We start from the raw sequence: 26,077 nt of genomic DNA on the forward strand, positions 1-26,077 counted from the left end.
GTGTTCATAATTTGTAAATTGATGATTCATCTTATAAGTCATGGCACACTGCTCTCCCCATCATAGCCTTTATAGGTTAAAAGTATCAGTATTTGACTTTATTTACTTTACATCGGTTCGAGTATTGTATTGCAGTATTACACGGCACTAATACTAACTGATCACGGATGAGTATACTTCTTAATGTTTATTAAAGACCAAAACAAATAGGTTTCAGCTACAAGCCATCATTAGTCCAGGTGGAGTGATATGTCATCAGTCACAGTTAAACATAAATGACACAAATACATAAACATAAACTATCAATACCATGACACTGATTACATGTGTATTATGTAAATCTGCAGGAATATTGCACCATCTACTGCACTTGCTGGATGAAATAGCCCTGTTGGGCCTACAAATGAGATGAACCCCAAGTACTTAAATGAAATAGCGTCACACAAAGTCTGTTAAAAGGAGGGTGCTAGTGTTGTTATGTGTTTTCCTGGAATTACAAAAAGCAGCTCAATGCTAATCCTTAATTTGAACCTTTAGCGTTTTCAATTTATAGAACACAAAGCCAGTATTCTCGTCTCTGTAACAAATGTCCGTCTCGAGTTTGTCGTTAAGGAGATCACACACGATGGCAGTTGAAATAAAATGTCATTGGGCTTCTTTCAACTTTCTTCTTGAAGTTCCTTTTATGTTCGAAGAGGCTGATCTTTAAATCTCATTTAGTTTTCTTCACATATACATCGGCAGTGTAGTGTGGGCTTTTCAACCAGTGGATGGCATTCTTGGTTTTTACAAGAAAATCTGTTTGATTTTGAACTTTTTTCTAGTGTGGGATGCAGAAATGTGTCCTTTTGATCATAGCGCTACTTGCTACTTGTGATGATCAAACACTGGGAAGAAGATCAATATTTAAAAATGTTATTGTTTTTCTCAAACTGCTCTGATGTTCACAAACATTAAGACATCTATTCATCAGCGAGTGCTGGGTTTATGGGAGGACAATCCCCTCATCAGCACCTATTACTAAAAGGTAACTACAAAAAGTATTAGCATGGCAGACTCCAATCAGGCAGCTAGAAACTCTCTGCCGCTCCTCTATTTGTGCATGAAATCAAAATAGTTCATGCCATAAAGTGGCTTGTGGTGCAATCAAAATTCAATTCAAATCTAAAAACTGAACATTAACATTAACTACAACTACACAAAAAAGAAAAAAAAATCAACACCACCAACAACAGAAATGACATTTCTCCATTCATTCTGTACTATCTTGTAGGTGCCCTCGTGACACCAAAAGCTCAGAAGGTTAGAGCGTTAGATTCTTGACCATTTAGAACTTCCTCTGATGATCTTTGTAAACCACATTGAGTCTCTCTCCTGTCTCCTTCCCCTAACCCCGCCTCCCACTATAGCAGATGGCACCCCTCCCTAAGCCTGGTTCTGCTGGAGGTTACTTCCTGTTAAAGGGGAGTTTTTCTTTCCTACTGTCACCAAGCGCTGTGTGATTGTTGGGGTTTTCTCTGTATTACTTGGGGGTCTTTATCTTACAATATAAAGCACCTTGAGGCAACTGTTGTTGTGATTTGGTGCTATGTAAAATAAAACTGAACTGAATTGAAGTGAACACACCACCTACTTTAACCTATTAAAGATGTACAAGTATAAAGCCCCATATAGTGTGCTACTATTTTCATCATACAGTTTTGGGTGCTGGCATAGACTGAAAAGGCAAAAGAAGATGGACAATATGCACAGCGTCACCACTTCCCTACTCACCCAATTATTTTGCTATCGTCCACAGAGTACAGAGTGTAAACATGACCATCTATGATGATCACTCATGTTGTCTAGAGTGCAGGCTGAACTGCAGGAGGGGAAAAAGACAGACCTACAGTAATGTCCCCTGGCAATAGTGTATTGTGTTGTTATGCTGATCTGAGTGGTCAGATGACCCCCAGCGCTATCCCTGGGGGCTCTATGCCTTCTCCGCTGGTGGAAAAAGGTCAGCTTATTGACTCAATTTGAGCTCATCTCAGGAGTCAGGAGAAAATACCAGCCAAAATACCACCAGCTCAGACACGGTGAAATCCAATTGCAAATCCCAGCTGTTTAATTTTCTTATTAATGTTAATCAGTTTGATGTATAAGCTGAAAGACAAATCAACTAAGGGAAGGCGGACTTGTATGCCTATATTTATAAGGACAAAAAAACATACATGTTTTCACTCTATATATTTCTTATACAACATAAGCCTTTACCATGAGAGAGAATTACTCTTAGATACTTCTTTGTCTTTGCCCTGAATCACTGCTTAATTCCTAAAAATGCTGTTTCCTCAGGATCCCGACACCTCAGCTTCCTGCGTGAGTAACTCTCCATCCAACTTAAGCGGATAAGCAGTTGTAAAAGGTCACAGATTTAGAGGCAAGAGACAGCGGATCAGGGTAGAAAGGCAGGGTGGTGGATTAGGTGAAGTGAGACGGCTCTCACCTGGATCCCGGCAGGAATATCGTAGACAATGCGGATGGTCTTTGAGTCTGGGTAGCCTGGCAAGCAGTGTGGTATGACGTGGTACTCCATCTTCCCGGGGGGCTGCGTGCCTGTTTTCTCCCCATAGATGGTTTTGCACGTTGGGCACTGAAGACTGCCATCCTGCTTTGGAGAAAAATAATGATTTGACGTTAATGACGCAATAAAATTAAACCACTTTGTTTCCAAAACCCCAAATTAAATGGATGATTTGCAATTTTTTTTTTTTCAGCCTAGAGACAATATATCAAATATTGAGACTGAAAAATGCCTTTTATTTGTTTCTGCTCATTTTTAATTTCAAATAGAATGATTCCAAACAGCAGATAGACGATGTTAGGAACTAACTGGTAAATATATTTTAATATTTAGTGGATAAAAAAACATATTTTTCTCAGGAGTTGTTAGTCTTTATCCCCAAGTAGAGCTGGGAAAAAATACACCACTGCAGTTCTTTCTGGAGCCACAGTAGGATTTACACATCTATTATAATGTAGTACAGCAATATCACCTATCGCAGCTTAAAGAAAAATCTAAATTCAAAGAGGGGAATTTTAGAAACTGGACAAATAAAAAGTAGAATCATCTGCATAGATTGTTACAGTAAAATGTAAATAAGAAGTTTGTTGTTTTTGTTACTTTTGTAATTCACACTTTTATTTAAAGGGGAAAAATGGTGTGATCACATTACACCCATATTGGCTTCCTTAGACTGGCTTTACTTCCATTTCAGGATCCAGTTTAAACGTTTATTCCTTCTTTTTAAACCTCATGGTTTGTCACGCTGTTACTTAACAGAACTTTGGAAACCCTAGACTCTTAGCTGACGAACGACCTGCTCTTGGAAATTCCCAGATCAAGGATTTAAATTAGAGGTGATTGAGACTTTTCAGTGGTGGCTCCCAATCTTCTAAAGACCCATTTGTTCTTGCTTTCACGTCTAGTTGAGCAGAGTTCCCTGGCTTTATTGTGGAAAAACAGACTTATTTACTTTGTTTTATTACATTTCTGTTGTATATTTATTGTTCATTTAGTGATTCTTGTGTATAGTGTGTATTTTGTACAAACTGTACAGCATTTTGGTGAACTGAGGTATTTTAAATGCACAATAGAAACTTTGATTTGACTTGATTTTTTTGTTCTGGAGCACCAACAGTGCAGCATGGTGTTCTTTTGTTTGCAGTTGCAAGCAGTAAATCTGAATTTCCTGCAAGCAAACTTCAGTGTCCAAAGTGATTTTACAAAATACTGTGCTGTCAAGACTGATCAAATGAGGCTATATAAGCTTTCCATCTGTTAGCAGCAATATCGAGGGCCATCATCTGCCAGTGCCGTGCAACCCCGTCGAGCTGTAAGACATCGCGAGTTTAGAATTTGAGCCTAGCGTGACATCATAACAGCGTCTGGCTCGCAAGCTTTTACCCACCTTATTGCCATTGTTGTACATGGCCACCAGGCATAGCAGATGGTACATGTGCCCACACTTGCCAAGTTTGCCCACCAGCTCTGGCTTGATGCCTTTGTGCTGCAGGACGCCTTCATAGCCGGATGACATGACCAGCCTCTCCATGCAGATGGTACAGTCCTGGAATAGCGGGCCAAAATACTTGAGCTGCCATTTGACATGTACATGACTGTACTCATGAAGCAACTTAAATCCTGAATATGCGCACCGATGGGTTTTATTCTCACCTCATCTGGCATCACTTTAATCTTCTCAGTGTATCTTCGCACCACATCTTCTGGGTTTTTCCCTTTAAAAAATAAGTCACAAAAGTCATGAGAACAAGCCACAGGTAAGTGTGAGTAAAGAGAAAATTGACTATTCAAAAACAAGAGAATAACATCAGATCAGTCTCAGAGACTATTCTGCCCCATGTGCCTTTCTTTTCTTTCTTTTTTTTTACCAATAAAAGAAAGTGTGCACGTGTAAACAGTACACATGTTAGTGATGTTCAAGAGGAGGTCACCTTGAAGCTGCCACATAACACTGGCAACCCCACACTCTCATAATCCCTGTGTGCAACCAGGCTGGTATGGCTGAGAGCACACCCACAGCTTACATCCCTAATACGCTTACAGGCAACCTTTTTTCCCCCCCGAGCTTTTGTTTGTTCATTTGAGGGAGAGCCAGTGAACAGAGGCAGAGAGAGTAGTGAGGGAAGGAGACAGCTTTTGTCCCCCCCAAATCCTCAGGTATAAAGGGTATGCAGGAGGTAGAAATGTGTGAAGGGAAGGAGAGGTGGAAACAGAAAAAAGGAGGAGAAAGACAGAGAAAAAGTTAATAAATTAATTAAGAATAATTTTACTCTGTTGTTATTTGACAGCTTCATTCACTTCTCTGATTGTTCTGGGTGCAGAAAGCAGAGCAATAGAAATCAAATCAGACACAAACACATAGGTTGCATATTTGTCTGCTACCTGAAGTAACATTTGAAAGGTCAATAATTTCTAATTACTACAGCAGAAGATTTTATTTTATTTTATTAGTAAAGGCAGTTTTGCTGTTTTTTGGTAATAGTCAGCCCGTTCTCACTCCCGAGGCCTAACATCCCGACGATTTGTCACATCCCGTGGCGTTCCTGAGGTATGTGAAAGGTGACCTTCCGCGTTCTTATGCTACGCACCAGTTTATGGATGAAATCCAGTAGAATGACAGTCCCGCAGTAATACACGTACCAGCCATGTATTCCAGCCCTAACACTAACCTTATCCCTAACCCTATCCCTAACCTTTGCCAGCACTTTAATGACGTTAAACTGCGTTTTCCAAAGTGATTTAAGCAAAATGAACGGACATGTGAGATTGATTCCAAACAGTTCTCATGTTTCCTCATTTTTCCAATCTTGTCACTTAGGGATGTGGTGGGTGTCTGGAAGCGTAATATGTTGACGATTTGTCACCTAGCGTCAAATATTACGCTTTGGGAGTGAGAACGTGTTGTAATAGTCTGCAGCATTTGTTGAGGCTAAAATAAATGTATGGTCATGAATTTGCAATTTTTAAAGTTTTCGCACAACTTGGCTTGATAGTAATACATTCATATAAAAGATACCTTCTAATAGCATGTTTTAAATTCTAGTTTAAGGCCAAGTGTACTTGCAAAACTAATAACTATATATTTAGTGCTAGCTAGCTATTACCAGGCAGTCTGGATATATTAGCTGTGTTAGCATTTAGCTAAGCTCTAGGCCTTACCCAAAGGTAGTCTCACATGTTTTTTTTGTTTGTTTTTTTTGTTTAAAAGCTTGATTTTGGTGAATTTGAATAAGGACCACCGCAAAAAACTGTTGTAACAACAAACCTAATTGGACACTTAAATCACCATCTCTCAACTGAACAAGGAGATTTTAAAGAAGCTAAGAAAAGGCAAATTGTTTAAAGCTAAAGAAGCAGGAAAGAAAAAAAGGCCGTTATCTGGTGACGTTATAAACACAGCGGATGATGTGAGTACCTGACATTTGTTGCACTTGCTTTTGTAAACTTTAATAATTTCTTTTATAATGAAAATAACACTATACATTGAGGAATGCTTTTGTTGGCGCATGCTGTTCTTACTGATACTGATACCGGCAGGTCACAGTTGGAGAAAACTGGAAAATTGGAAGGAAATTCAAACTGGTGTATCTCTAAACAAAATCCTTGTTCACAATGATGAGATGCTTGAAGGACTGACTAAGAGGACAAGTGCAGTGCAAAGATAGAAATCCAACAGTCTGACTGTTCAATTAATACAAAAACTCCCCGGGGAGGTCTGTGGTTTCCACTGCTTGCATCGACCAACACTTACTCAGGCCCAGAGCTCTCCAACTATACACGAGATGCCCTTTCGAACCGGCTCAGTGTAACCGTGCCTTTCATTGTGTCTTCATGTATCAATCTGAATGTAGTGTTACATTTATGAAGTTGTTATTTTACTGTATACATATATGAGCTTTTTGAAAGGTACAGGAATGCTTTTCAAACTGACTGTTAGCAAACTTGGGTGAAATCTGAGCCACTGCTAACCTTATGGAACAATTATGGATCCCTCAACAGTTTATTTGGTGGCTTATTTTGCAGTTTCAACACTCAGAAGGCTGAAACATGTCGCAAAGTTTGGCAGAACAAAGATGGTCTGTCAGTGGTTGGCAGATTCCTCTCATCTGTGCATTTCTCATTTCTTCACTTATTATAAAACTACAAACTACAGTGCTGTTGTTCTGAATTCATTCTGTTGTTCGGTCCCGCCGTCTCACCTCTTCTTAGGTGCTTTTTCTTGGTTTTGCGACGCATGCCGTTGATTCCTGGCACAGGTTTCATGTCGCTCTTGTTGATGGGGGGTGGGTGCAGTATAGGTTTTGGTGCTCGAGTCAGGCAAACGGGCAGACCTGCAGCGCACATCAGGATACCTGTCATACCTGATGCATGGGTAGGGCACACACACAGAAAAATAAACAAACATTACTCATCTCAGCAAAAACTATCATTTATAGCTGATTGCTAAACAGATGCTGCACAGCAGATTTGGTCTAACCTGCTAAGGCTGGGTGCACTGGTCCAGAACCAGTCAAGTTTTTAACTGGGAGTGCAGGAACCCTTTAAGAGAAAAGAAATGAAAAGTGAAGCAAAGTAGGCATAAAAATAGTAATATTATAACTACAGTGTTGTTACAGTCCCTTACTCAAAGGTCTCTACAAAGAGAATTGCTCACATCACACAGACAGATGCTTCTCGCCATGTGGGTCCATTTAATACACAGCTTATAATCTGTAAATGACCCTGCGACTGCTAAAATGGACGGTAAACGGTCCCATTTGTGTACAACTGCTTGTTATGCCACAGCTGAAAAACCTGAAAGCAGCAGACAGTTCTGCTCTGCGTGGCATGAAAAACACTCGAGCTAAAATGTCAAATGTGCTTCACCACAAAGACGGAGACAACTGCAGTAGGATGAGACAACTCGACTTGTGCAAAGCGCTGCCGCAGAGTCTGATTCAGGATGACATTCGGAGAGGTTGAAGTTCATGACAAACACAGACGACAAAGACAGTTGACTTGCTCACTCTTCAAGATCTATGAAGCACAGCGGGCAAAAACAGGGGCATTAATATGAGCGCGCAAATTTCCCCGAGCGAAGCAGAGCACAGGAACAAGTTTCCTTTCCCTGGATTAAAAGTACGAAGCCATCAAACTAAGAGTTATTAAAGCTGAGATTACACTGCCCTTTAAAAAACACCTAATAAATAAAATCACACCAAATGTGATGGTGTACTCAAATGTACTCTTAGTGCTGATCCCAAGCCTGGGTAAATGGAAAGATTTTCATTGGGAGCTACGAGGATAGACAGGATTAGAAGTCAGTACATGAGAGGGACAGGTTGGGTCAAGCGATTTGCGTTTAAGTTAAAGAGGCAAGGCAGAGGTGGTTCGGACATGTACAGACGAGCGATGGTGGATGTATTGGACAAAGGACGTATGGAGCTGCCATATTCCAGGCGGAAAAGAGGAAGATCTCAGCAGAGGTTCATGGAAGTAGTGATAGAAGACATGCAGAGGGTTGGTGTTATAGAAGAGGAAACCGGGGATAAAATGGAGGCAGGTTATCCACTATGGCGACTCCTAAAGGAAGCAGCCTGTAAATTTTACTAAATTTGAAAGCAATGGACAGCAGACAATTATAAAAAAACAAACGTAAGCCAGTGTGAGACAATGTGATGAAAACAAGCACTTTACTTTGAAATGGATAGTTTCAAACCACACATTTTTATTCCCGTTAACAGTTTAGACTCCAAACAGGTGGAAAAGCGGACTAAAAAATTCTAATTAAGTTTTATAACCATTTAAATTCCTTTTAAATTGCAAAAATTACACTAGGACACTTGGTTAGGCCTTCATACATATTATTTTACGAAGAAGGAAGCCATTGTTCATTTTTAGATTTATTGTTTTAATATTATTAGAGTTGATGGTAAGAATGACATTAGAAGAAGAAACCGCGAAGACTAGGTCACAATATGAACTGATGTGAGGATATTTTGAGAATGGTGGCTCCAAGGGAAAATCATATATCATGTCTCCATTGAGACCTCCAGAAATTAATATCATTAATGGGATTCTGGAATAAAATGAAGCTTGTATTTCACCACTTAGGAAATAAAAAAAATATAGGTCTGTACTTTAATGCCCTTTGGCAACAAGTGAAGATAGAGACAAAGTGTTTATATAGAAGAAATCATCTAGAGTAGAAGAACTGTTTAACAGGAAACAAACAAACTTGTGTGACAAGAGCTTGTGCAGACTGATGGACAACCATTACAGGAACATGTTGGTAATTACCAATACTGTTAACTTAGGCCAGCTGGGGCATCAGCCTTACCCTGTGTGTTGGTCTAATAAATTTCTCAAGCACTACATATTTTGAACAAAGCCAGGGTCTCTCTCTTTTTAGGAAGGTAACCTTAGACACCTGTAATACAGCTCACTGTGGTGGTGCGGTGTAGATAATGGCTCGGCTCTTGGACGTAGAAGTGGGGCAGGTCGGCTGAGGGAGGTGCGCCGGTGGAAAGAGTGGCACACCTGGCCTGCATTCGGTGCGGGCAGACTGCAGCACAGAGTCATTACGCTCCGAAGCCGCACAGTTGTCGGAGGAGTGATTAGTAAAGAAATGTGTGCACTAACTACCTTCAACCCTGTGGTTACTGTGGCAAACCTGCTACACTTCTAAACCAACCCATGTTTCAAATAACGTGGAGTTAAAGGTAGCCATCATCTCCGGATGTTCAATGCTGTGCTCTCACTGAATCACTAGAGTTCTCAGTTTACTGACTACAAACACGTACACACACATTCACACACACACTCCTGCGCACGTCTCTTTGCTCTTTGTATGAAAGGAGTGAAGTGTCAGACCCTGTAGCTCTAGGCACTGCACAAATCCGCATCAACACAGCGCTTTGATATTAGTGAGGGACTCGGTTCTTACACCAGGGGAAGCCGCTCAATAAGCTGAGTGCAATAACAAAGGGACACGAGGTCTGACTGAAGCCGATGTGTCCCACTGCATTTCTGGGAAGGACTCAAATACGCTGCGTCTCACACCAGCGGGCCAGAAACCAGGATCAGCTTGCTTTTGTTCTGGAGTGTAACAAAAAAATACAGCGATGTGCAGCTCTGATAAATGCCTTATGTCAGAAAGTCAAAACCAGAGGGGGGTGGGAGGGGGGGGGGGGGGGGGGACGTCAGATTTGATTTTTGTCCAAAAAAAGACACCAGTGAGTGATTTCACACCTTCAGCCACAGAGGAAGAATTAATAGACGAACTCACCTCCTGCAGTCTGCGCGTGTAACAAAAACTAACCAGTCAATACTTCACAGCACACAGCCGCCCTTCACTCAATGAAAGCACCAGTTTGAGTCAAGAGGTTGGCGGTCTATTTTTCTGTGTCTGGAATAAAAAAATGTGTACGAAAGTGTAAAAGCTTATATAAAAAAACCCCAAAAACCAAAAGCAGAACAAAAGTAAAAAGTAATCTAACAAACAAGAAAAATAAATATATTCACTGCCGCCCAGTGGGAGAATCCTTCATTTGCTCAAATCAAAGCACAATGTGGACAAGATGCCTCCCTTTATGAGTGCATGTTTAATTTAAGCAGTTCACAGAGAGTCCTGTGATCAAACAAATCATTTTCATGAGAAGAAGAAAGGGGGACGACACAACACAAAAGCCCTTAACGCCATCTCATTGTGGACAAACTAAAAGCACACACAGCAGTGGATCTGTACTAGAACAAGACATTAGTTAGTTTCATTTGTACTGCATATAGATTCTAGAGAAGATCTCAAAATAAGATGGAAACTCCGTGGTACGATAAAATCCACACAAGCCGAAACACAGAACACACAAACATTAGATGCTATTGATAATTCTTATCACCTAACCAGAAAGACACGCACTCCTACACACAGACGCACATCTTGGAGCGCGTTCTTTCCTTCAAATCTCTGATTACACATTAAACTGGCAGCCAGACGACCTGTAGCCAGTGTACAGCTGTGGACATCTGTCTCCTTTTGTACACAATTCTCTTGCCTTTCTTGTTTTTTCATTTAGAATTGGGAACCTCTGAAATCAGTGAACCCTGTGCCTCTGAATCGCGCCTTAAACCACATGACACTAAAAATCTCTAACACGGAATAACTTTCGATGTTGATTATTTCATCAAGAAACGCCAACATTCATGTTAAAAACCCTGAGTTGTCCTCACCAAAACAGCCACTTTAGGGTTAAAACAATCAATGATCCTCAACAATGTTGGCTTGTGCTCAGACCTTGAGAGCAATTATAACTCATTGTCAGCGTAAACAAGCGCGGACCTTTTCCACATTCAGCAAACTACACTGAACCTTGTCACCTCTACATTGCTTTTACGCTGACAGCTCCAATTCTTTTCATCCTCCTGTCTTGTGTTCACTTCTTTGTTCCCTTCTCTCCATGAAGTAAAAATTAACCTGAGCCTATCTTTGCCCAAACCTTCGACAGTGTGTCCGAGTGGCATTTCTTATAACTAAGGCTGTAATTTCTAACCCAAAAACCAATGTAATTTAGTAATAAACCCACCTCCCACAAGCTCATCCATCAACACCACAGTAATAAAGGCCCCTTGCAGATCATGGGCGTGAGGGTCACTATTCCTCCTCTATCTCCTGCTCAGAGTAATACTTCTTCTCTGGAGGGAATCTCCCAGCTGCCTTGAGGACTTAATCAGATGTGATTCCCAAAATAAAGAGACCACATTAAGCCTCGCTGAGGAAGTGCTGACGGAGGACTAATATCTCCTCATCTGTTTATTATGCGCTATAAAGACAGAGTCGAATGGAGAGAACTCCACGAGTGCTTAATTGCATATTGATGTGTATCGCAGGAGAGAGAGGCTTGCCCCCGCTACAGTGTGGGTGGGAAATACACGTCACCACGCAGCTGAAATGCCCTGAAAATAAGCAATGATGGCACAGACGATTTCCAAAACTCTGGCTCGGGATTTTTCCATTTATTTTAATAACAATTTTCATCATGAGAAGAGTGCCACAGCAGGAGAAGCAGAGCAACACACTGAGGGATAATGATCTCAGGCCTCCAGTCAAAACTCAGGCTGGCTCCTTAACACGAGCAGCTCGTAAACACAGCCGATAGCAGCGAGGGAACGCACCCAATTAAAAAGCTCTTTCTTTCAGCTCATGAAGACAAGGCCTTGTGTTTTTTTTACCTTTCATCTTTCACCTGTCAGAGAACTGAAAGCAATACTATAAAGCAGCTCTAACTAAAGACCTGCAGCGCAGGGCTTAACCCGGTCGAGCGGAGAGAAAGTGCACAAGAGGAAGTGGTTTGACTGACAACGGAGGCCTAAAAAAACACAAAACAAAACAAAAAAAAATCCCCAGAGGCCTTGTGAAATTCTTCCTCTGTTCATTCCGCTACAAATGATATCTGTTTATCTTTTAAACAGGCAGACGATTCGTCGTTAACATTTCTCGTATCTATGCGTAAACACATAACGACAAGAAAAACCTCATAGCGAGAACCTGCTGTGGTTCCTTTTTCGACGTGTCGATGGTGAGTTTGGTTTAAGGGTGAAATACTCGAGAACGATTAGATATACGCAACATGGTGCTGCACATAAATGATGCAAGACTATTGACTCAAAGAGATCAACACGAACAGCTCTTTTACCAGCAAATATTTAATGAATTCATAAATATCACGAAATATCTATAAAGATGATGCAAGCTAGGTTCAGTATTATTTAATGAACTGATTTTAAAAATAGTCAGTTAATTTCTCCCAGTTACATCACTGTGAACTGAATATCTTTTGGGCATCAGTTAAAAAAAAAAAACCCCAAAACAAGCAATTCAACCAGTGAGCAAAGAAAATAATCTAATAATAATAATTAATAAAATAATAGACAGTTGCAGTGTTGCTTCCAGCTCATGCAACAGTGTGATAAGAAGAAACAAAAAACTATGGCAGTCTGCATCTGTCGCTGAGCTGCACAGGTGGCGATATGTGGGCTGCTCTGTAATAAGATAAACTGATGTGTTGACACAAGCCAGCAGATGGTGCCACTTGTGATGTTTTCACACGTAACACAGATGCATTAAACACTCCCCCCCCCCCCTCCCCCGCTTTGACAACCACAACCTGTATTCTTTTCAGAAGATACAAAGATCGATATCTGGCCTTTTATCATCAATGGACTCGGGAACAAATGCGTTGTCTCGAAAACCAGCGTGCAGCTTTTCTCGCTGGTGGCTTGAAGTACACCTTGCCTGATTCATCCATAGCGGCTACCCCGTTTGCATACATAAAACAGCGAAATAGAGTCATGTGAACGAGCCACAATGTGCCAAATACCTTCCGTGCACCCAGCAGTTATATTAGAGCGTGGGCGTGTGAAAAAAACACAGATCTGATGTTTTACATTCTGTGTGGGTTACTCTGTTATCTGTCTGTAGCAGGCTTGTGGGAATATGCGAGGGAGTTCACGTTTCAGTTTGTGTCTGTGCGCTTGCAAGCTCTCATGTCCTGCTGTGTGTATGTTAACCACACTCATCCTGTGCGTCGAGCCACTCGCCTGGGAACTGACACGCTCCGCCTTTTACCCCCTCGGTCTCTTCCTCTCCCTCACTCTAGCTCTCACTGTCTCGTAAGAAACTCATTGTGCTGTGAGGTAAAAAAGAATACGAAAAGAAGAAGAAGTTTCGCCCACAGCTCTGAACACCTGAGCTGTCACTGAATTCTTGAAATGCAGAACGAAGCATCACCGAGTACGTCGCACAAACAAAGTCATGACCTGCTGTGGTGAGGATGGGGTGGGGGTGACACTGAATTAGGCCACAAAGTGAAAGCATGTGTGTCCGGGTGAAGGACGGTGTTATTCAAACATGCAGTAAGTGTGTCTCTCCCCATGAGCGGGAAGAACAGAATGGAATCAAATTAGATCAGGAGAGGGTTTATTTTAGCAAAAGAAAGCAGGATGGGGGGCACTGAAGTATCGGTTACAACGCTAGCACACTTCTATTCCTTGGTTCCATTCTCTGAATCGCTCTGAGGTCAGAGCGCTCTGCCGAAGCTCCCGTTTTTCCTTGATCCATTATTCATGCTTCCCCAGTGGAGCTCTGCCTCCGTGGCAAATAGGTTTCCACAGCTACGCCGGAGCACACGCGTTCACACACATGCAGATAATGATGCAGATAAACACGCGTTCAGATCATCCACATACAGTGTCAAACTGTCTTTTCACATCCCGTGACACAACAACCACAGCGAAGTGTGAGAGCAACAAATTACTTCAAAGCAGAAGCAACAGAGGGATCCAACGGAGGCTGCAGCATTTCACGCCTATCGGGGGCCGACATAAGCTCGTTATGGAGCAGTAACCATGGCGGGCACACATATGGAGGAAAAGGGTTCCTCCTCGGCCAACTGGGCCAGAGGAGAATCAGCTGGACTTTTATCCTGCAGGTTCATTGATCGGCACGTTAACAACAGTAGTTATAAATTAGCAGAAAGAGGGAGAGAAAGACAGAATATACAGCACAGATTCAGGGTGACGCTTTTCTGTAGCAGACATGAAAATTGGCTCTTGGCTTTTAATATCCACCCGTTGCCTCTGTGGAACTGTAAATTCAACTGAATCTGAGCATTATGCCTCTGTTATATCGAGTGAAAGGCCACTGCCGACTCCAGAAAATCTGAGCTAGGAAAAGAGGCCAATGCCTTTGTGTGCATTTGCCTCTCGTGTACAATAAAAAATCTTTACCCTGCTGGGATGGCTCCTCTGGCAGTCCCCACGGAAATGCGCTGGGTGCCCGGACGGTTCAGATTGTTCTGTCCGTTAATGGTGAGAGTGTGGTGGCCATGGGCAGATGAAAGAGATGGCATCACGGGGGAACAGGGGAAGTTGGCAGCAGACAGTGGCAACTGCACCTGTTCAGCTTTAGCTTGTCCACCTCCCAGGCTAATGTTATTGTTGTTTGTGCCGGTGGAGCTGGATGTTGGAGACCAAAACGAAGTACCGGCGAAGGTGTTGCTCTGCCGCACTACGGTATGGGTCCCTGCGGCGCCTGCGTTGCCCGCCGTCCCCCCGTGGGGTTTACGTCTCTGGGAGGCCAGGATGGCATTAGAGGCAGCTCTTGTACTGTTAACCAGGATGCACTGCTGGCAGGAGCAGGGCTGGCCAGAGCTGGCGCCCACAGGCCAGGACTGGGACTTGGGGATGGAGCCCATGATGAGCGGGTAGGCCAGGTCCATGCGTCTCCGCAGGCGTCTCTTTCTCTGGCTCTGCCTGTTGGTCTGAGACATGCTGTTGAAGTCGATGAGGTAGCAGAAGCCCAGAGAGGTCAGGTCCAGCCAGGGATGCTGCTTCTCATAGGCGTTCTGGATGGTCACGCAGATCTCCATGTCGTACGGCGTCCACGAGCCGTTATCGTTCTCCCACTCCCACACCACACCTTTCCCTGGGGCAGATGACGGATCATAGAAGTTCCTCTGGACTGGTCTCATGGTGCCTAAGAGGAATCAACAGAGAAGAGAAGTAACGTGAGGACGGCTTTGTATTCACTCCAGTAAAATTAGCATGTAGAAAAGAAATGGGGGCGGGGGGGACTCCACGAAAATCCCATAATGCATCACATTGTCCATTATATTCAATTCAGATTTCTTCACAAAACCTCTTTTGCATCAAAGCCAACACCTCCAGATTGAAAAACAAGGAGCCCAGAAACTGAAAAACCTGATGACATCATAAGGATCATTAATGCATAATCACTTCTCTAATAACGTCTGTGCCTCTACATGGAGATTTTAAAAGTTTGCATAAGTAACCCTATGTATCACCACGGTTACTTATCATGAGTCATACTCACAGGCTTCACCACGCATAATGAGAAGATTGTTGGAGTGCCCCTTTAATGTATTTCAATTATTGATCTCACCATAGGCCGAAAATGAGATGGTGCTAAATTAATGAGAAAAAATAATAGATAACAGAACATGGGTTTGCCTTTCACAGTTTGGTGATGTATGCTCGCTTGTGTGCGGCTATAATTAACAGTTAATGAGTAAATGAATAACTGTTTGGATGATAAATAGACAGAAACTGCCTGTGACATTAGCCTGAGGAGATCTGCAGCTTTTCTGTGTAAAGCTCATCAAGTGAGCTAACAAGTGTTGAGACGCCAACTTGACCAACTGAAGGAGATGAGGTATAAGAGTTCACCCTCTGCCTGAAGCGATAACAAACTGGGGTGCACACATAGTCCAATCACTCAACCTTTGAAGCTCCTGCTGTGTTGTAAACTGCATGCATGGCCACATCATGCCCACAATGCCTGCTGTGTCCGTCTGAACAGTAAGGGGGGGGCATAAAGCCAGGAGCTTTGTACTTCTGTCCATCTGCTGATGACCACTCAGCTCCCACCTCCATTATAACACAATTACTGTAGTCACATGGGAAATTAGGACACCTTAGCTTATCCATCTCCCCGCCACACGTCAGCACGGGTATCCAGGCACTCCAGCCGAAAGCGTCATCCCCTCCTTCCCCCACCTAATTTAACGGGTAAATGCACACTCCCAAACCAGGGAGGACCAGGGTGATAATGGAGGGAAGGGAGTGTGTGCCGAGGATGAATGGGGGTGGGAATGAGTAGAGGGTTGGTGGGCAGCAGTAAACCCTCACCCGGGAGCTTGATGCTGGCTCCGGAGAATAAAATGCATCAGCAGGATCAGCAAGTCTGACCTTGAGTCGTTGCTGCAGACTGCTAAAGGACTGGGCTCGACAGCTAATTTTATTTGGAGCGTCTTTAGAACCACGCACACACACACACACACACATTTACAGATGACTGCTCAATGAGCCAGCTGCCTGTGTCTCTCACGTCTTCAGTCAGTCAGCCGTGCACAACTTTCTCAGCCAGTCACATCCATGCCTGCTCACAGCTTGCCAACTTGCTTTCTTATATAGCATTATGCAAAAGGGTAAAAACCACCTCTTGTTTCTTTAAATTTTGCTTCAAGTGAGCCAGAGTTTGTTGTAATTAAAAAAGGGTCTTGAGCAATAGTTCTCCAGGGTTTCTAATGGTCTTTTTGCTTTTTCACCCATTTCTAGTCCAGCCAACTGGACAATTTCATAGCTCAGACCTTGAACATTGACCTGTGAAATATTCTACAATAAAAAAGCACCTGACTCAAGGGATGAGCCATTGGTGTTTCTACATATAACATCTTCAGGCACTTTCCTACAGCAGCCTGTTGCGAAAACACATCACGTTTTCCTATTACCGGTATATTTAGCCGAATCTCAAAATAGCAAGTTGACAGGCATGATATAGAATAACAGCAAACCTACCATGTAATAGCATAATATATCATAATATTACTCTTGCACCAACGTGATTTCCAAAGAGTTACTAGCAAAAAAACATTGTGTTTCTCAGCATATGTGCAGCAAGTCCTTAAAAAATGGGAGAAAACCATACAAGTGGAGTGACAAAGAAGAAGTACCAGGCCTAAAAAAAAAAACCTACAGTAGATGAACAGTATCTGAAAATCATCTCTTTAAGAAATAGGAAAAGTTCAGGCAGAGACCTGACACAGGACCCACAGAGATGCATCTGGACCTTCAGCTGATCAGTGAGTGTCTACAGTCTACAGCTGTAAAACACAGTGGAGGCTCTGTCATGGTTTGAAGCTGCATTTCAGACAGTGGTGTTAGAGATCTTGTCAAAATTGTTGTATGGTTTTACCACAATACTGAATTTCCATGTATGTTTGCATGTTTCCCATTGTGTTCTCTTTTGGTTTACGACTTTTGCACTGCACAATTTCCATCGAGATAATAAAAAAGAAATAACAAAGATTTCAGCGTTTTTCAAAAATACAACACGCACATTAACAAAGCACTAATTCCTAAATTTAATAATTTTCTCTATACACAAATCAGGGGAAAGCTCTGACCCCCTCATCACTGTGGCAACTGCGGGATGCATTATGTTCATGGCCCGATGGATGGCGGCACAGCTCCAAACAGTCTTGACCAGCGTTAAAGTGTAAACTGTAAATATTTAATCATGTGGAGATGTTTCATTCCCAGTCTCAACTTCAGGGAGGAAGCAAAGATGGACATTATCTCTTTCTGTAATCCTGTTAGGTATTTGTAAGCACTCTGATGGTGCACCATGCATGAAACGAGCTCAACTTGAAAGAGTTTCTTCAAACAGTTCAGTGGGTTTTAAAGGATGAGCGTCTGGCAGTCAGGTTTCTTGAGTGTAACTGAATGAGGTCAGGACCGAGCATTGCTCAGCATTTACAGCCAGATAGCTGCACAGTTCAGGACTCTCATTCTTCACCATCACACTGGGGTCGAGCGTAAAGTTGTCCAGTAACTAAACACAAGGGGTTGTTTGACAAAGCTTATAAGGTGTGTATGTAGGTTAAGAGGGTGTGGGGGATGGGGTGCTAGCACCTAGATGTGGTTTGCTGAGAAACAGTTTCAGAATGTAACTTCTCCTTAAAACCACACATTGACATTTCTAGTCAGATGAAAAGCCAAATTAGCATTTTGTGCTAACTCCCATGTTTAATGTGATGAGTATCTACCAAGGTCATTTTAATTAAATAAGACTGGAACTAGTAAAAATGAGACCTTTGAATTTGGAAAGCTAAAATAAAAACCTTTACAGTTCGGTATTTGTCAATTTGGTAAACTTTTATCACATTTCTTTTGACTGACATGCTTACTTAGACTTTGGATGTCTAGAGGACTTCTTTCGAAAAGTTATCTGGTTTTTACTGTTACTATTTCATTTGAAAAATTAAACAGTAATTTATTAAGTACACACCATTGTTTCGATTGTTAATGAAGGACAGAGCAAAAAAAAAAAAATACCCAAGATAAATAATCCAATAAATCTGACTTTAAATAAACTTTAAATATTTGCATTCTTGTGTAGAGAAACTATGAAGCACACCGAAGAAAACACCATAGGTCACAACAACACTTTGGTCTGGGAGCCTCCTGTAGGAAGTTTTATACAAAACATACACCCTGAATCTCTTCTCTGAATCTCATGTTGGGCTGTAATTCTCTGCTGTGTATCCTACCTTCCTCTGTGAAAACCCAGGACCGAGTTGTTGACGTTCTCCCCATGACCGTTCTTGCTCTTCCTAACAGGAAACGAAGCGAGAGTGGCTGCTTCCTGTCTGAACCTGTGCGCCTTTGGCAGCCATCTTTCCTGCCTTCCCTTCTCATCTCTCTTATCTCATCTCCCACATTGTCCTCTAGCTGTCCTTTCCCCAACACCAGCATGGTTTGCTCTTGGGCAAGCTGGAGCTGTGTGATGTATTGCCACATCGGGCCTCACTGTGGGACTCTAGCCCTACTGTCACACGGGGCCAGGAGGGTTCAGGGTGAGCTTCGTTGCCCTCTCACATCATGGCTGTAGGGAAACTTCCCTCTGTCTGTTCATCACATGACGCCATGCCAGTCTCCATCCTTAATAGCTTTGTTTTTCTCTGGAAGTGAAGGAAGCCCAGTCTGAATCACCGTTTTATATGGAAGGACATGCATCATTAAATTCTAACATCCTTGGCTGCCCTTAGAGGCTTACAGCATAGAGACACAGCAGATTAGCAAAATGATGCTTTGTAAAACATGCCAAAGGTTTATCTCTGAAGAAGACAACGACAGCTCGCATATCACAGCAGGAAACCAGCTCCAAACACTGCAAAAACGAAGCTTCTGAGAAGATGAACTTATGTCTAAGGATTGAAGAGATGCAATCGCCTTTTATTTAACCAGCAAAACAGCTCCTTCAAACACAATAGACATAAACAACTACAACATCTTAAAAATGTATTGTTATATTGACCTGCGGTTTAAACTTTAATAATATATGGGCACTGGAATTTTTTTTATTTCAGACTGGGATCATTTGTTTTGTAGTCTGTAATCATGTTCAGATTAAAACATATTTAAAATGTAACTGTATGCACAGAGAAACTGTAACTTCCTCATTTTAAAAGAGGTGAGAACATTGTGATTGAGTTCGTAGTATAATATCCTATGAGATTCAGGCTATGAATGGAGATTCACAGGTTCTTCTGAGCATCAAAGAGCCAGACCAAAAAAAGTCCATGCAACTGCTAACCCAGCAACCAATGGGCTCAGCCAATCGATGACAGGTGATACAGTCACCCAATAACCCAACCATATCATACACCCCAAATCCCCAATTCAAAGACAATGAATCATTTCTGCTTGACTTTCATAAGCAAAGCTTATTTTTTTAGGTATAGACACAAAAACTGTTTGGTTGGGTTGAGACGGACACGGTCAGGTTGAAAACAACATTACAACATTAACTCTTTAGTTTTAAAAACGATGCTAAAGCTGAGACCAAGGCGTCCCACTCAAGCAGCCCTATGTGACAAGTTAAGATTCAGATGCCTCTTCAAATATCAAAGCAGAAAACAATTCTTTCAATTTTCAATTTTGTTATACTAAAAACATGGCCACGCACTTATTCTATCTTTATCCTCTACTTATAATGTAACACACAACAAACTAGAGGAAAAAAGGCTTTTACACCTCATTACAGTTCATCGAGGGAGTAAAACTACTTCCTTCCACGCAGAGACCCTCTAAATCTGTCACTCGGGTTATGACACGCTAACTACTCTGCGGTGTGTTCAAGAAAACTGTGGTCACAAGAGCCTTAAAGAAAACTGTCAGTTCCTTATGATCTCTTGTCTTGCCATGGGTAACACCTGCATGGCTGCTGCAAAATACACAGGATTTAATCTTTGCTGTCACACTGAGGAAAGGTTTTGCTGTCGCTGAAGCTGTCTCTGGGGTCTTAAAGGAGAAAGGGCAGGAGGAAGGGTTTGCTCGTATGTGAACCTTCATACAACTGCTTTCCCTGAGAAAAGCACCGACGGAGTCAGCACCTCATCTCCTCTCTCATCTCATCCGCTGCTGACGCCAGCTTTCCCTCGCTTTCCACCGTCTCTCCTGGATCTGTTTCAGCAATGCCTCGCTGAGCCATTCTTCACATTTTCCACTCTGTCACTCACTGGACCCCGTCCCGCTCTCACTCAACGCTCAACTCTTGGAGCGAGAACAAAAATCTGTGTCATTGAATTAGGGCGCGCATCACCTTGTAGTTAATGCTCTTCTTTGCGCTGCTGCTTTGGGAAGAAAGGCAGAAGAGAAGCGCCAGGATCAGGCACTATAATATGGCCTTATAATTGACAAACCTCTTCAATTTCCCTGGGGCTGCGTTGAACCTATTAGTGCGGCGGTTTTCAATTTAACTACAGACGGATGGGGGCCAGTAACAGGTCCAGCATCATATGCCTTGACGGTATCTGAGAAGCAGAGCTACCTATTCTCTGTTAGAAACCAGGCAGCCCACTGCCATAAAAGAGAGATCAGTTACAAAACGTATTTTAATGTAACCAATATTACATTAACTTGATCTTGCGCTTTCACAGTGAAGAAAACCACATTTTTGGGTCAGCTGTGGCTCAGGAGGTAGAAAAGGTAATCTACCAGCCTAAAAGATCCCTGGCTGCTCCAGTCTGCATGTAAAAGTATCCTTGTGCAAGATCATGAACCCTGAGGTACTCCCGATGCATTCATCAAAGTGTGAATGTTAGTTCGAAAGCACGTAGGCTGGGAAAAAAGTGCCTTTGTGAAAGGTCAAATTGGGCTGTAGTATGAAGTGCTTTAAGTCCTTGAGCAGAGTAGAAAAGCGCTATATAACAACCGTTTAATTTACCATTCCCCAGTTAACTAATTAACCTTCACTTTACAAACTGTCCAAAATAGTGAAAATGTGCTTTTTTTATGCTGCGAGCCAATGCTGACAATAACCGGACTGATTTAGTGGCTATTTAACAGACCATACAGTATATGCACTATTTTTGTTTGATTTTCTGTGAATGCATTAAATTACAAAACTTGCACCAACTTCCAACAATTTCAATGCGGCGTGACCAGACCCAAACTCCGTATTATCACCTCTGTTAAGAGCTGCATCTTCAGCTACACCTGAGCAGTTTCCAGCAGCTTTCCAAGTGTGTAAAGTCAAGTGTGTGCTCATCACTTTTTCGACATTCACAAGGTTGCACACGGTGAATTCTGTGTGACAGGTTGAGACTTTTAACGTAGACTTCTACTACAATGTCCCGAGGCATCTGAGGGTGAAGATTCAGCGGAAATGAGGGGAAATGTGATGCAATCGGTTGTTTTTTTGTTCATGCTGACACAATCCCTGTTCACCGGATTTGCCTCCCTGTGATTCTGGCCCACTTCCAGAAAATTTGAAGGGTCCTTGTTTTGACACACTGGAAGCGGACCGGCCTGCTGAGGTGCAAGCACAAAGACAGGGCTTCTGCAATTCTTCTTCTTTTGCAATTCATTTTTATTTATAAAGCACCAAATCACAATCATTATCAAGACCCTACAATAATACAGAGAAAACCCCAACAATCAGACAACCCTCTATAATCAAGCACTTGGCAACAGTAGTAAGGAAAAACTCCCTTTTAACAGGAAGAAACCTTCAGAACCGGGCTCAGCGAGGGGCAGCCATCTGGTGTGACTGGTTGGGGGTGAAGGGAGGAAGACAGGACAAAAGACACACTGCTGAAGAGAGCAAGAGATCAATAATAATTAACAGCACAGCTCTGAAACAAGATGACACCGAGCTGTGATGTTTACAGGCACATCGAGGTAACTTTTGATCATACCCATTGTAACATCGTTATTGAACTGCAACTTAGAAATCAGGCATATTGAAGAGGTAAACACATAATTAAAGTCGGACAAAATATAAGGTGTGCTTACTGTGACATCATCTTGACTGCACCTTCTTCCAAACTTCAGCTACAGAAAAGCATATCTTTCAGGGCATGGTTTGCCACAAATTAATATTTACCACAAGTTCATTTCATTTTACAGTTGAACAATTCAACAGCACAACCGCGAACCAACGTAGCATCTAGGCACAGGCTCTTCAATTGCCAGCACACGGCCTTCAAAATACCGTCCATATGAACAGTGAACGCATGATGAATATGCAAATAAATCCTACAGTATGGGGAAAATAAAATAATTGAAGTGCGTTTGATGTTTTCTAATAAACCCCAGAGCACAGCTAGGGAAAAAAAACAGGACTTTCATCTCTCAAAAAAGGGCCTTCGCAAACAATAAACCCACGCTGGCTATTAGTGACGATCAAGAGACAGAAAACCGTGGCTAAAAAAAATGCACCGTGGAAAGATCTATCTCAAAACAGATCTGTGGCTACAACGTAAATACGAGAAGTGAACTTTTCATTTATATGCATGCACTGCTGTGAGAAAAGCTCTCCTTTTCAAAAGATGTTGTCATACCTGTACATGAAAGCCTCAAAATCTGTAAAAGCATTATCTGCTCATTAACGAATATCCTGAGATCAGAGAGCATAATAATGAGCCTGGCAGTCTGGCATTAAGCTGCTTTAACAGCATTATATGTTTCAGTATCACAGTTCGCCTGCTCCTCTCTCACAAAATCACACATTAAAGCTAATATTCTAGAGTGAGATGACACTTTATTTCCCCCCAGCATGCAGTTTTATCTATCTATCTATCTATCTATCTATCTATCTATCTATCTATCTATCTATCTATCTATCTATCTATCTATCTATCTATCTATCTATCTATCTATCTTTGGGCATACATGATGAACGAACAAAAATGGAAGAGCAACCGCTGGTTGAAAGGTGGTGGAGGAGAAAAGGAGTAAAGGTGATTGAACAGGAGAAAAGAAAGGGGGGAGATGCAGGGGAGAAAGACAAAGATAGAGTGAAGGTGCGAGGAGAGAGAAAATGGGGAGATGGAAAAGGGCCAGACAAAAGTGCACAAAGAAATGCTACGTGAGTGTATTAGGAGAGAAGGAGCAGATATGTGATGAGGGGAAGTTTTCTGCCAACGAAACAATAAAAAAAGAGGATGTCTCACTTCTGCCCGAGCTCAGAAAGTGAACACTGCAGTAAAACCGGCCCAACTAATACAGTTTTGCTGCCAGCAAGACAAAGTGGTGAAGAAAAGTGGCGTAACTCCCACTGCAACCCTACACATCCTCAGCCCCTTCAACACTCCAAACTCTCCCACACCTTGGCCTGGGGAGCTGGCCAGTTACCATGCGCTTGTGCAGAGCTTGCACTTACTGAGGTAACAAAAAGAGACAGAGAGGGGCAAAAAAAAGAAAATCTTCAGAAAATTAAGTTACAGTCCTGTCCACCTGCCAGCTCCTGTAGTGCCGCAATAGACCCTGAAACAACCTTCATAGATGTCGTGACGGTTCTCGAATGAAGAGGTTTGAATCTTCTGCTCTCTGACTCATTTTGTTTGTGTACATGCATGTGTTTGTGTGACCACTAGAAGACTGAACTACCCTGAAGAGGTGAGTGTGTTTGAATGCACAATGGCTTCTGCTTCACACCACTTCAGCCTCATCACGTCCAGCAGGAGCCTCGTTAGCGTGTCAGCGCCGTGCTGTCACATCACTAGGGCAAGCGAGTAGGAGGCACAGCCTCAGGCACCGTCATAAGACACACAAACACACACTAACATGCAAGCTTGGCTTCACACAAGCATAGCTCCGCACTGCCAGACAGCAGTGCCAGGGTTACAGTTAAACAGGTTTCTTGTTAGGAGTGAGAGGCACTTTCACACACGGGAAACAAAATCCTGCTACGCTAACTTTTCCAGTCAACTTATAGGCTGACAAAACTGAAAACAGCTTTTGACAACATTCCCTTTTGAGTTATGTGATCAACAAAATTTTCTGGGATTTTTCTAGGTGGTACCAATCAGCTGGTGCTAAACTAACAAGCTAATCAGTTCCAGCTTGCTGTGGGAATTTACTGTGGCTTTAAGGGCACAACTGCATTTTACAGTAATGACAGGTATTATGAAGCCATGGAGTTAAGATGTCTATGGGGGAAAGCCATGTGGACATGACATCTGCCTGCCCATAATTACTGGACACTGACTTTTTTAGCTACTGCATACAGTACTGCATACTGGCTTTACTGCAAAAAAAAAAAAAAAAAAAAAAAAATCAGCCTTTTCAAGTGTATAATTGTAGAGATGAAATGGTTTTATGTAATAAAAACAAACTTTCATCTGGCTTCTCCCCCCCTTTTTTATATTTTCCGTTATATTTGTGGAATTTGAATTTGAAGAGTGAAGGAACTGAGATGATGTCTTTGTGCACTATCCCATTGTATGTGATTCACAGAGTACTGTGCAAAGGTCTTGAGGCAACCTTCAAATTTCTTTTTATTTTGCTAGGAACATGAGAAATAGGTGCAGAGATTTATTCAAATGTGCAAACATACATGGAAATACAATATATTTCCATGCGTGGAAATATATTATACACAGTTGTACAATTCAAATGAGTTTAAAGGTCAGACCACTTTTATTTTTCAACACAGCCTGAACTCTCCTAGGCAAGCTTTCTAGATAGTTCCCCAGGCTACTTGAAGGACACTCAAAGCTCTTCTTTGGATGTTGGCTGCCTTGCTTTTACTGCATTTGCACTGTGTTTGGGATCATTGGAAGTCCAGATGGTATTGTGCATGTCGGGTCAAAATCTGACCGTACATTTCTGTGTTTACAGTTTTACCCTAATTCTCATCCTTAAGAATGGCTTCTTGACAGCCACCCTTCCACTGAGATCATTTCTGATGAGAAAGAGCGAATAGTGGATGGATCAGCTGAAGGGTCAGATGCATCCTTTAGGTCCTGTTACAGGTCTTTGCTGGATTGTTTTTTCTTAAGGGCATGGCTTTCAGACACTTTTCATCTGCTATAGATAATTTTTTAACCCTGCCACTTTTTCTTTTGTCCTCCACTTGTCCTACTACAGATGTTTTAAAATCAGTAGGTCATCGGGAATCACCTTGGTGTAAAAATATAGTGGTAACAATTTCATGCAGGCAATTTCATAACATTCTTGCATAACACTTCTTGTATGACCGCTCAAATGTTTAAGAGGTCACTATTAAATGTGGTGGTGCAGTAATTTCACTACATTAAGAGAGTTGACTATTTTAGCTTCCCTATTTTTACATGCATTAGCGATATCTGAACCACCTCTAAATGCAATTTGGTGCAACAGCATCATGTTATTGAAAACAAAATCTCCACGACTGTCTGGAAGAAATGGAATATACTGGACTGCATTGCAGGTATACCCGCTAAAATGACAATACTGTCAGTGGCATTAATATCTTGATATTTGTGAGTGATTCCAAACATATGGCCAAGCTCTTACAGCTCATCATACATTGTTGACATGCTCTGTTCAGCAGGGAGAAAGTGATATACACAAGTGCAATTCCCACACCACATGGTGCAGTATTCAGCCGTGACGACACAATATTTCACGTCAGGCGTCACACCGCTACAACAGACTGTACATCAGTGAAATCAGTGAAACCCATTT

At 42.1% G+C, this 26,077-nt stretch overlaps 1 protein-coding gene across 4 annotated transcripts in view; it reads right to left on the reverse strand.

Moving 5' to 3' along the window:
- dtx1 (deltex 1, E3 ubiquitin ligase) overlaps positions 1 to 26,077 on the reverse strand; it is a 49,345-nt gene that overhangs the window by 9,649 nt on the left and 13,619 nt on the right. For 3 of the 4 annotated variants that reach the window (XM_040019355.1, XM_040019354.1, XM_040019353.1), the window contains 6 exons: positions 14,330 to 15,077; positions 7,044 to 7,105; positions 6,766 to 6,927; positions 4,220 to 4,281; positions 3,954 to 4,112; positions 2,489 to 2,653 (listed from right to left, as the gene is read on the reverse strand). In XM_040019355.1, coding sequence (XP_039875289.1) covers positions 2,489 to 2,653; positions 3,954 to 4,112; positions 4,220 to 4,281; positions 6,766 to 6,927; positions 7,044 to 7,105; positions 14,330 to 15,077 — 1,358 coding nt within the window. The remainder of the gene's footprint in view (positions 1 to 2,488; positions 2,654 to 3,953; positions 4,113 to 4,219; positions 4,282 to 6,765; positions 6,928 to 7,043; positions 7,106 to 14,329; positions 15,078 to 26,077) is intronic. The other variant, XM_040019356.1, reaches the window with a different exon arrangement.

The sequence above is a fragment of the Simochromis diagramma genome, unplaced genomic scaffold (assembly GCF_900408965.1).
Source record: "Simochromis diagramma unplaced genomic scaffold, fSimDia1.1 OVJJ01000822.1, whole genome shotgun sequence".
Lineage (NCBI taxonomy): Eukaryota > Metazoa > Chordata > Actinopteri > Cichliformes > Cichlidae > Simochromis > Simochromis diagramma.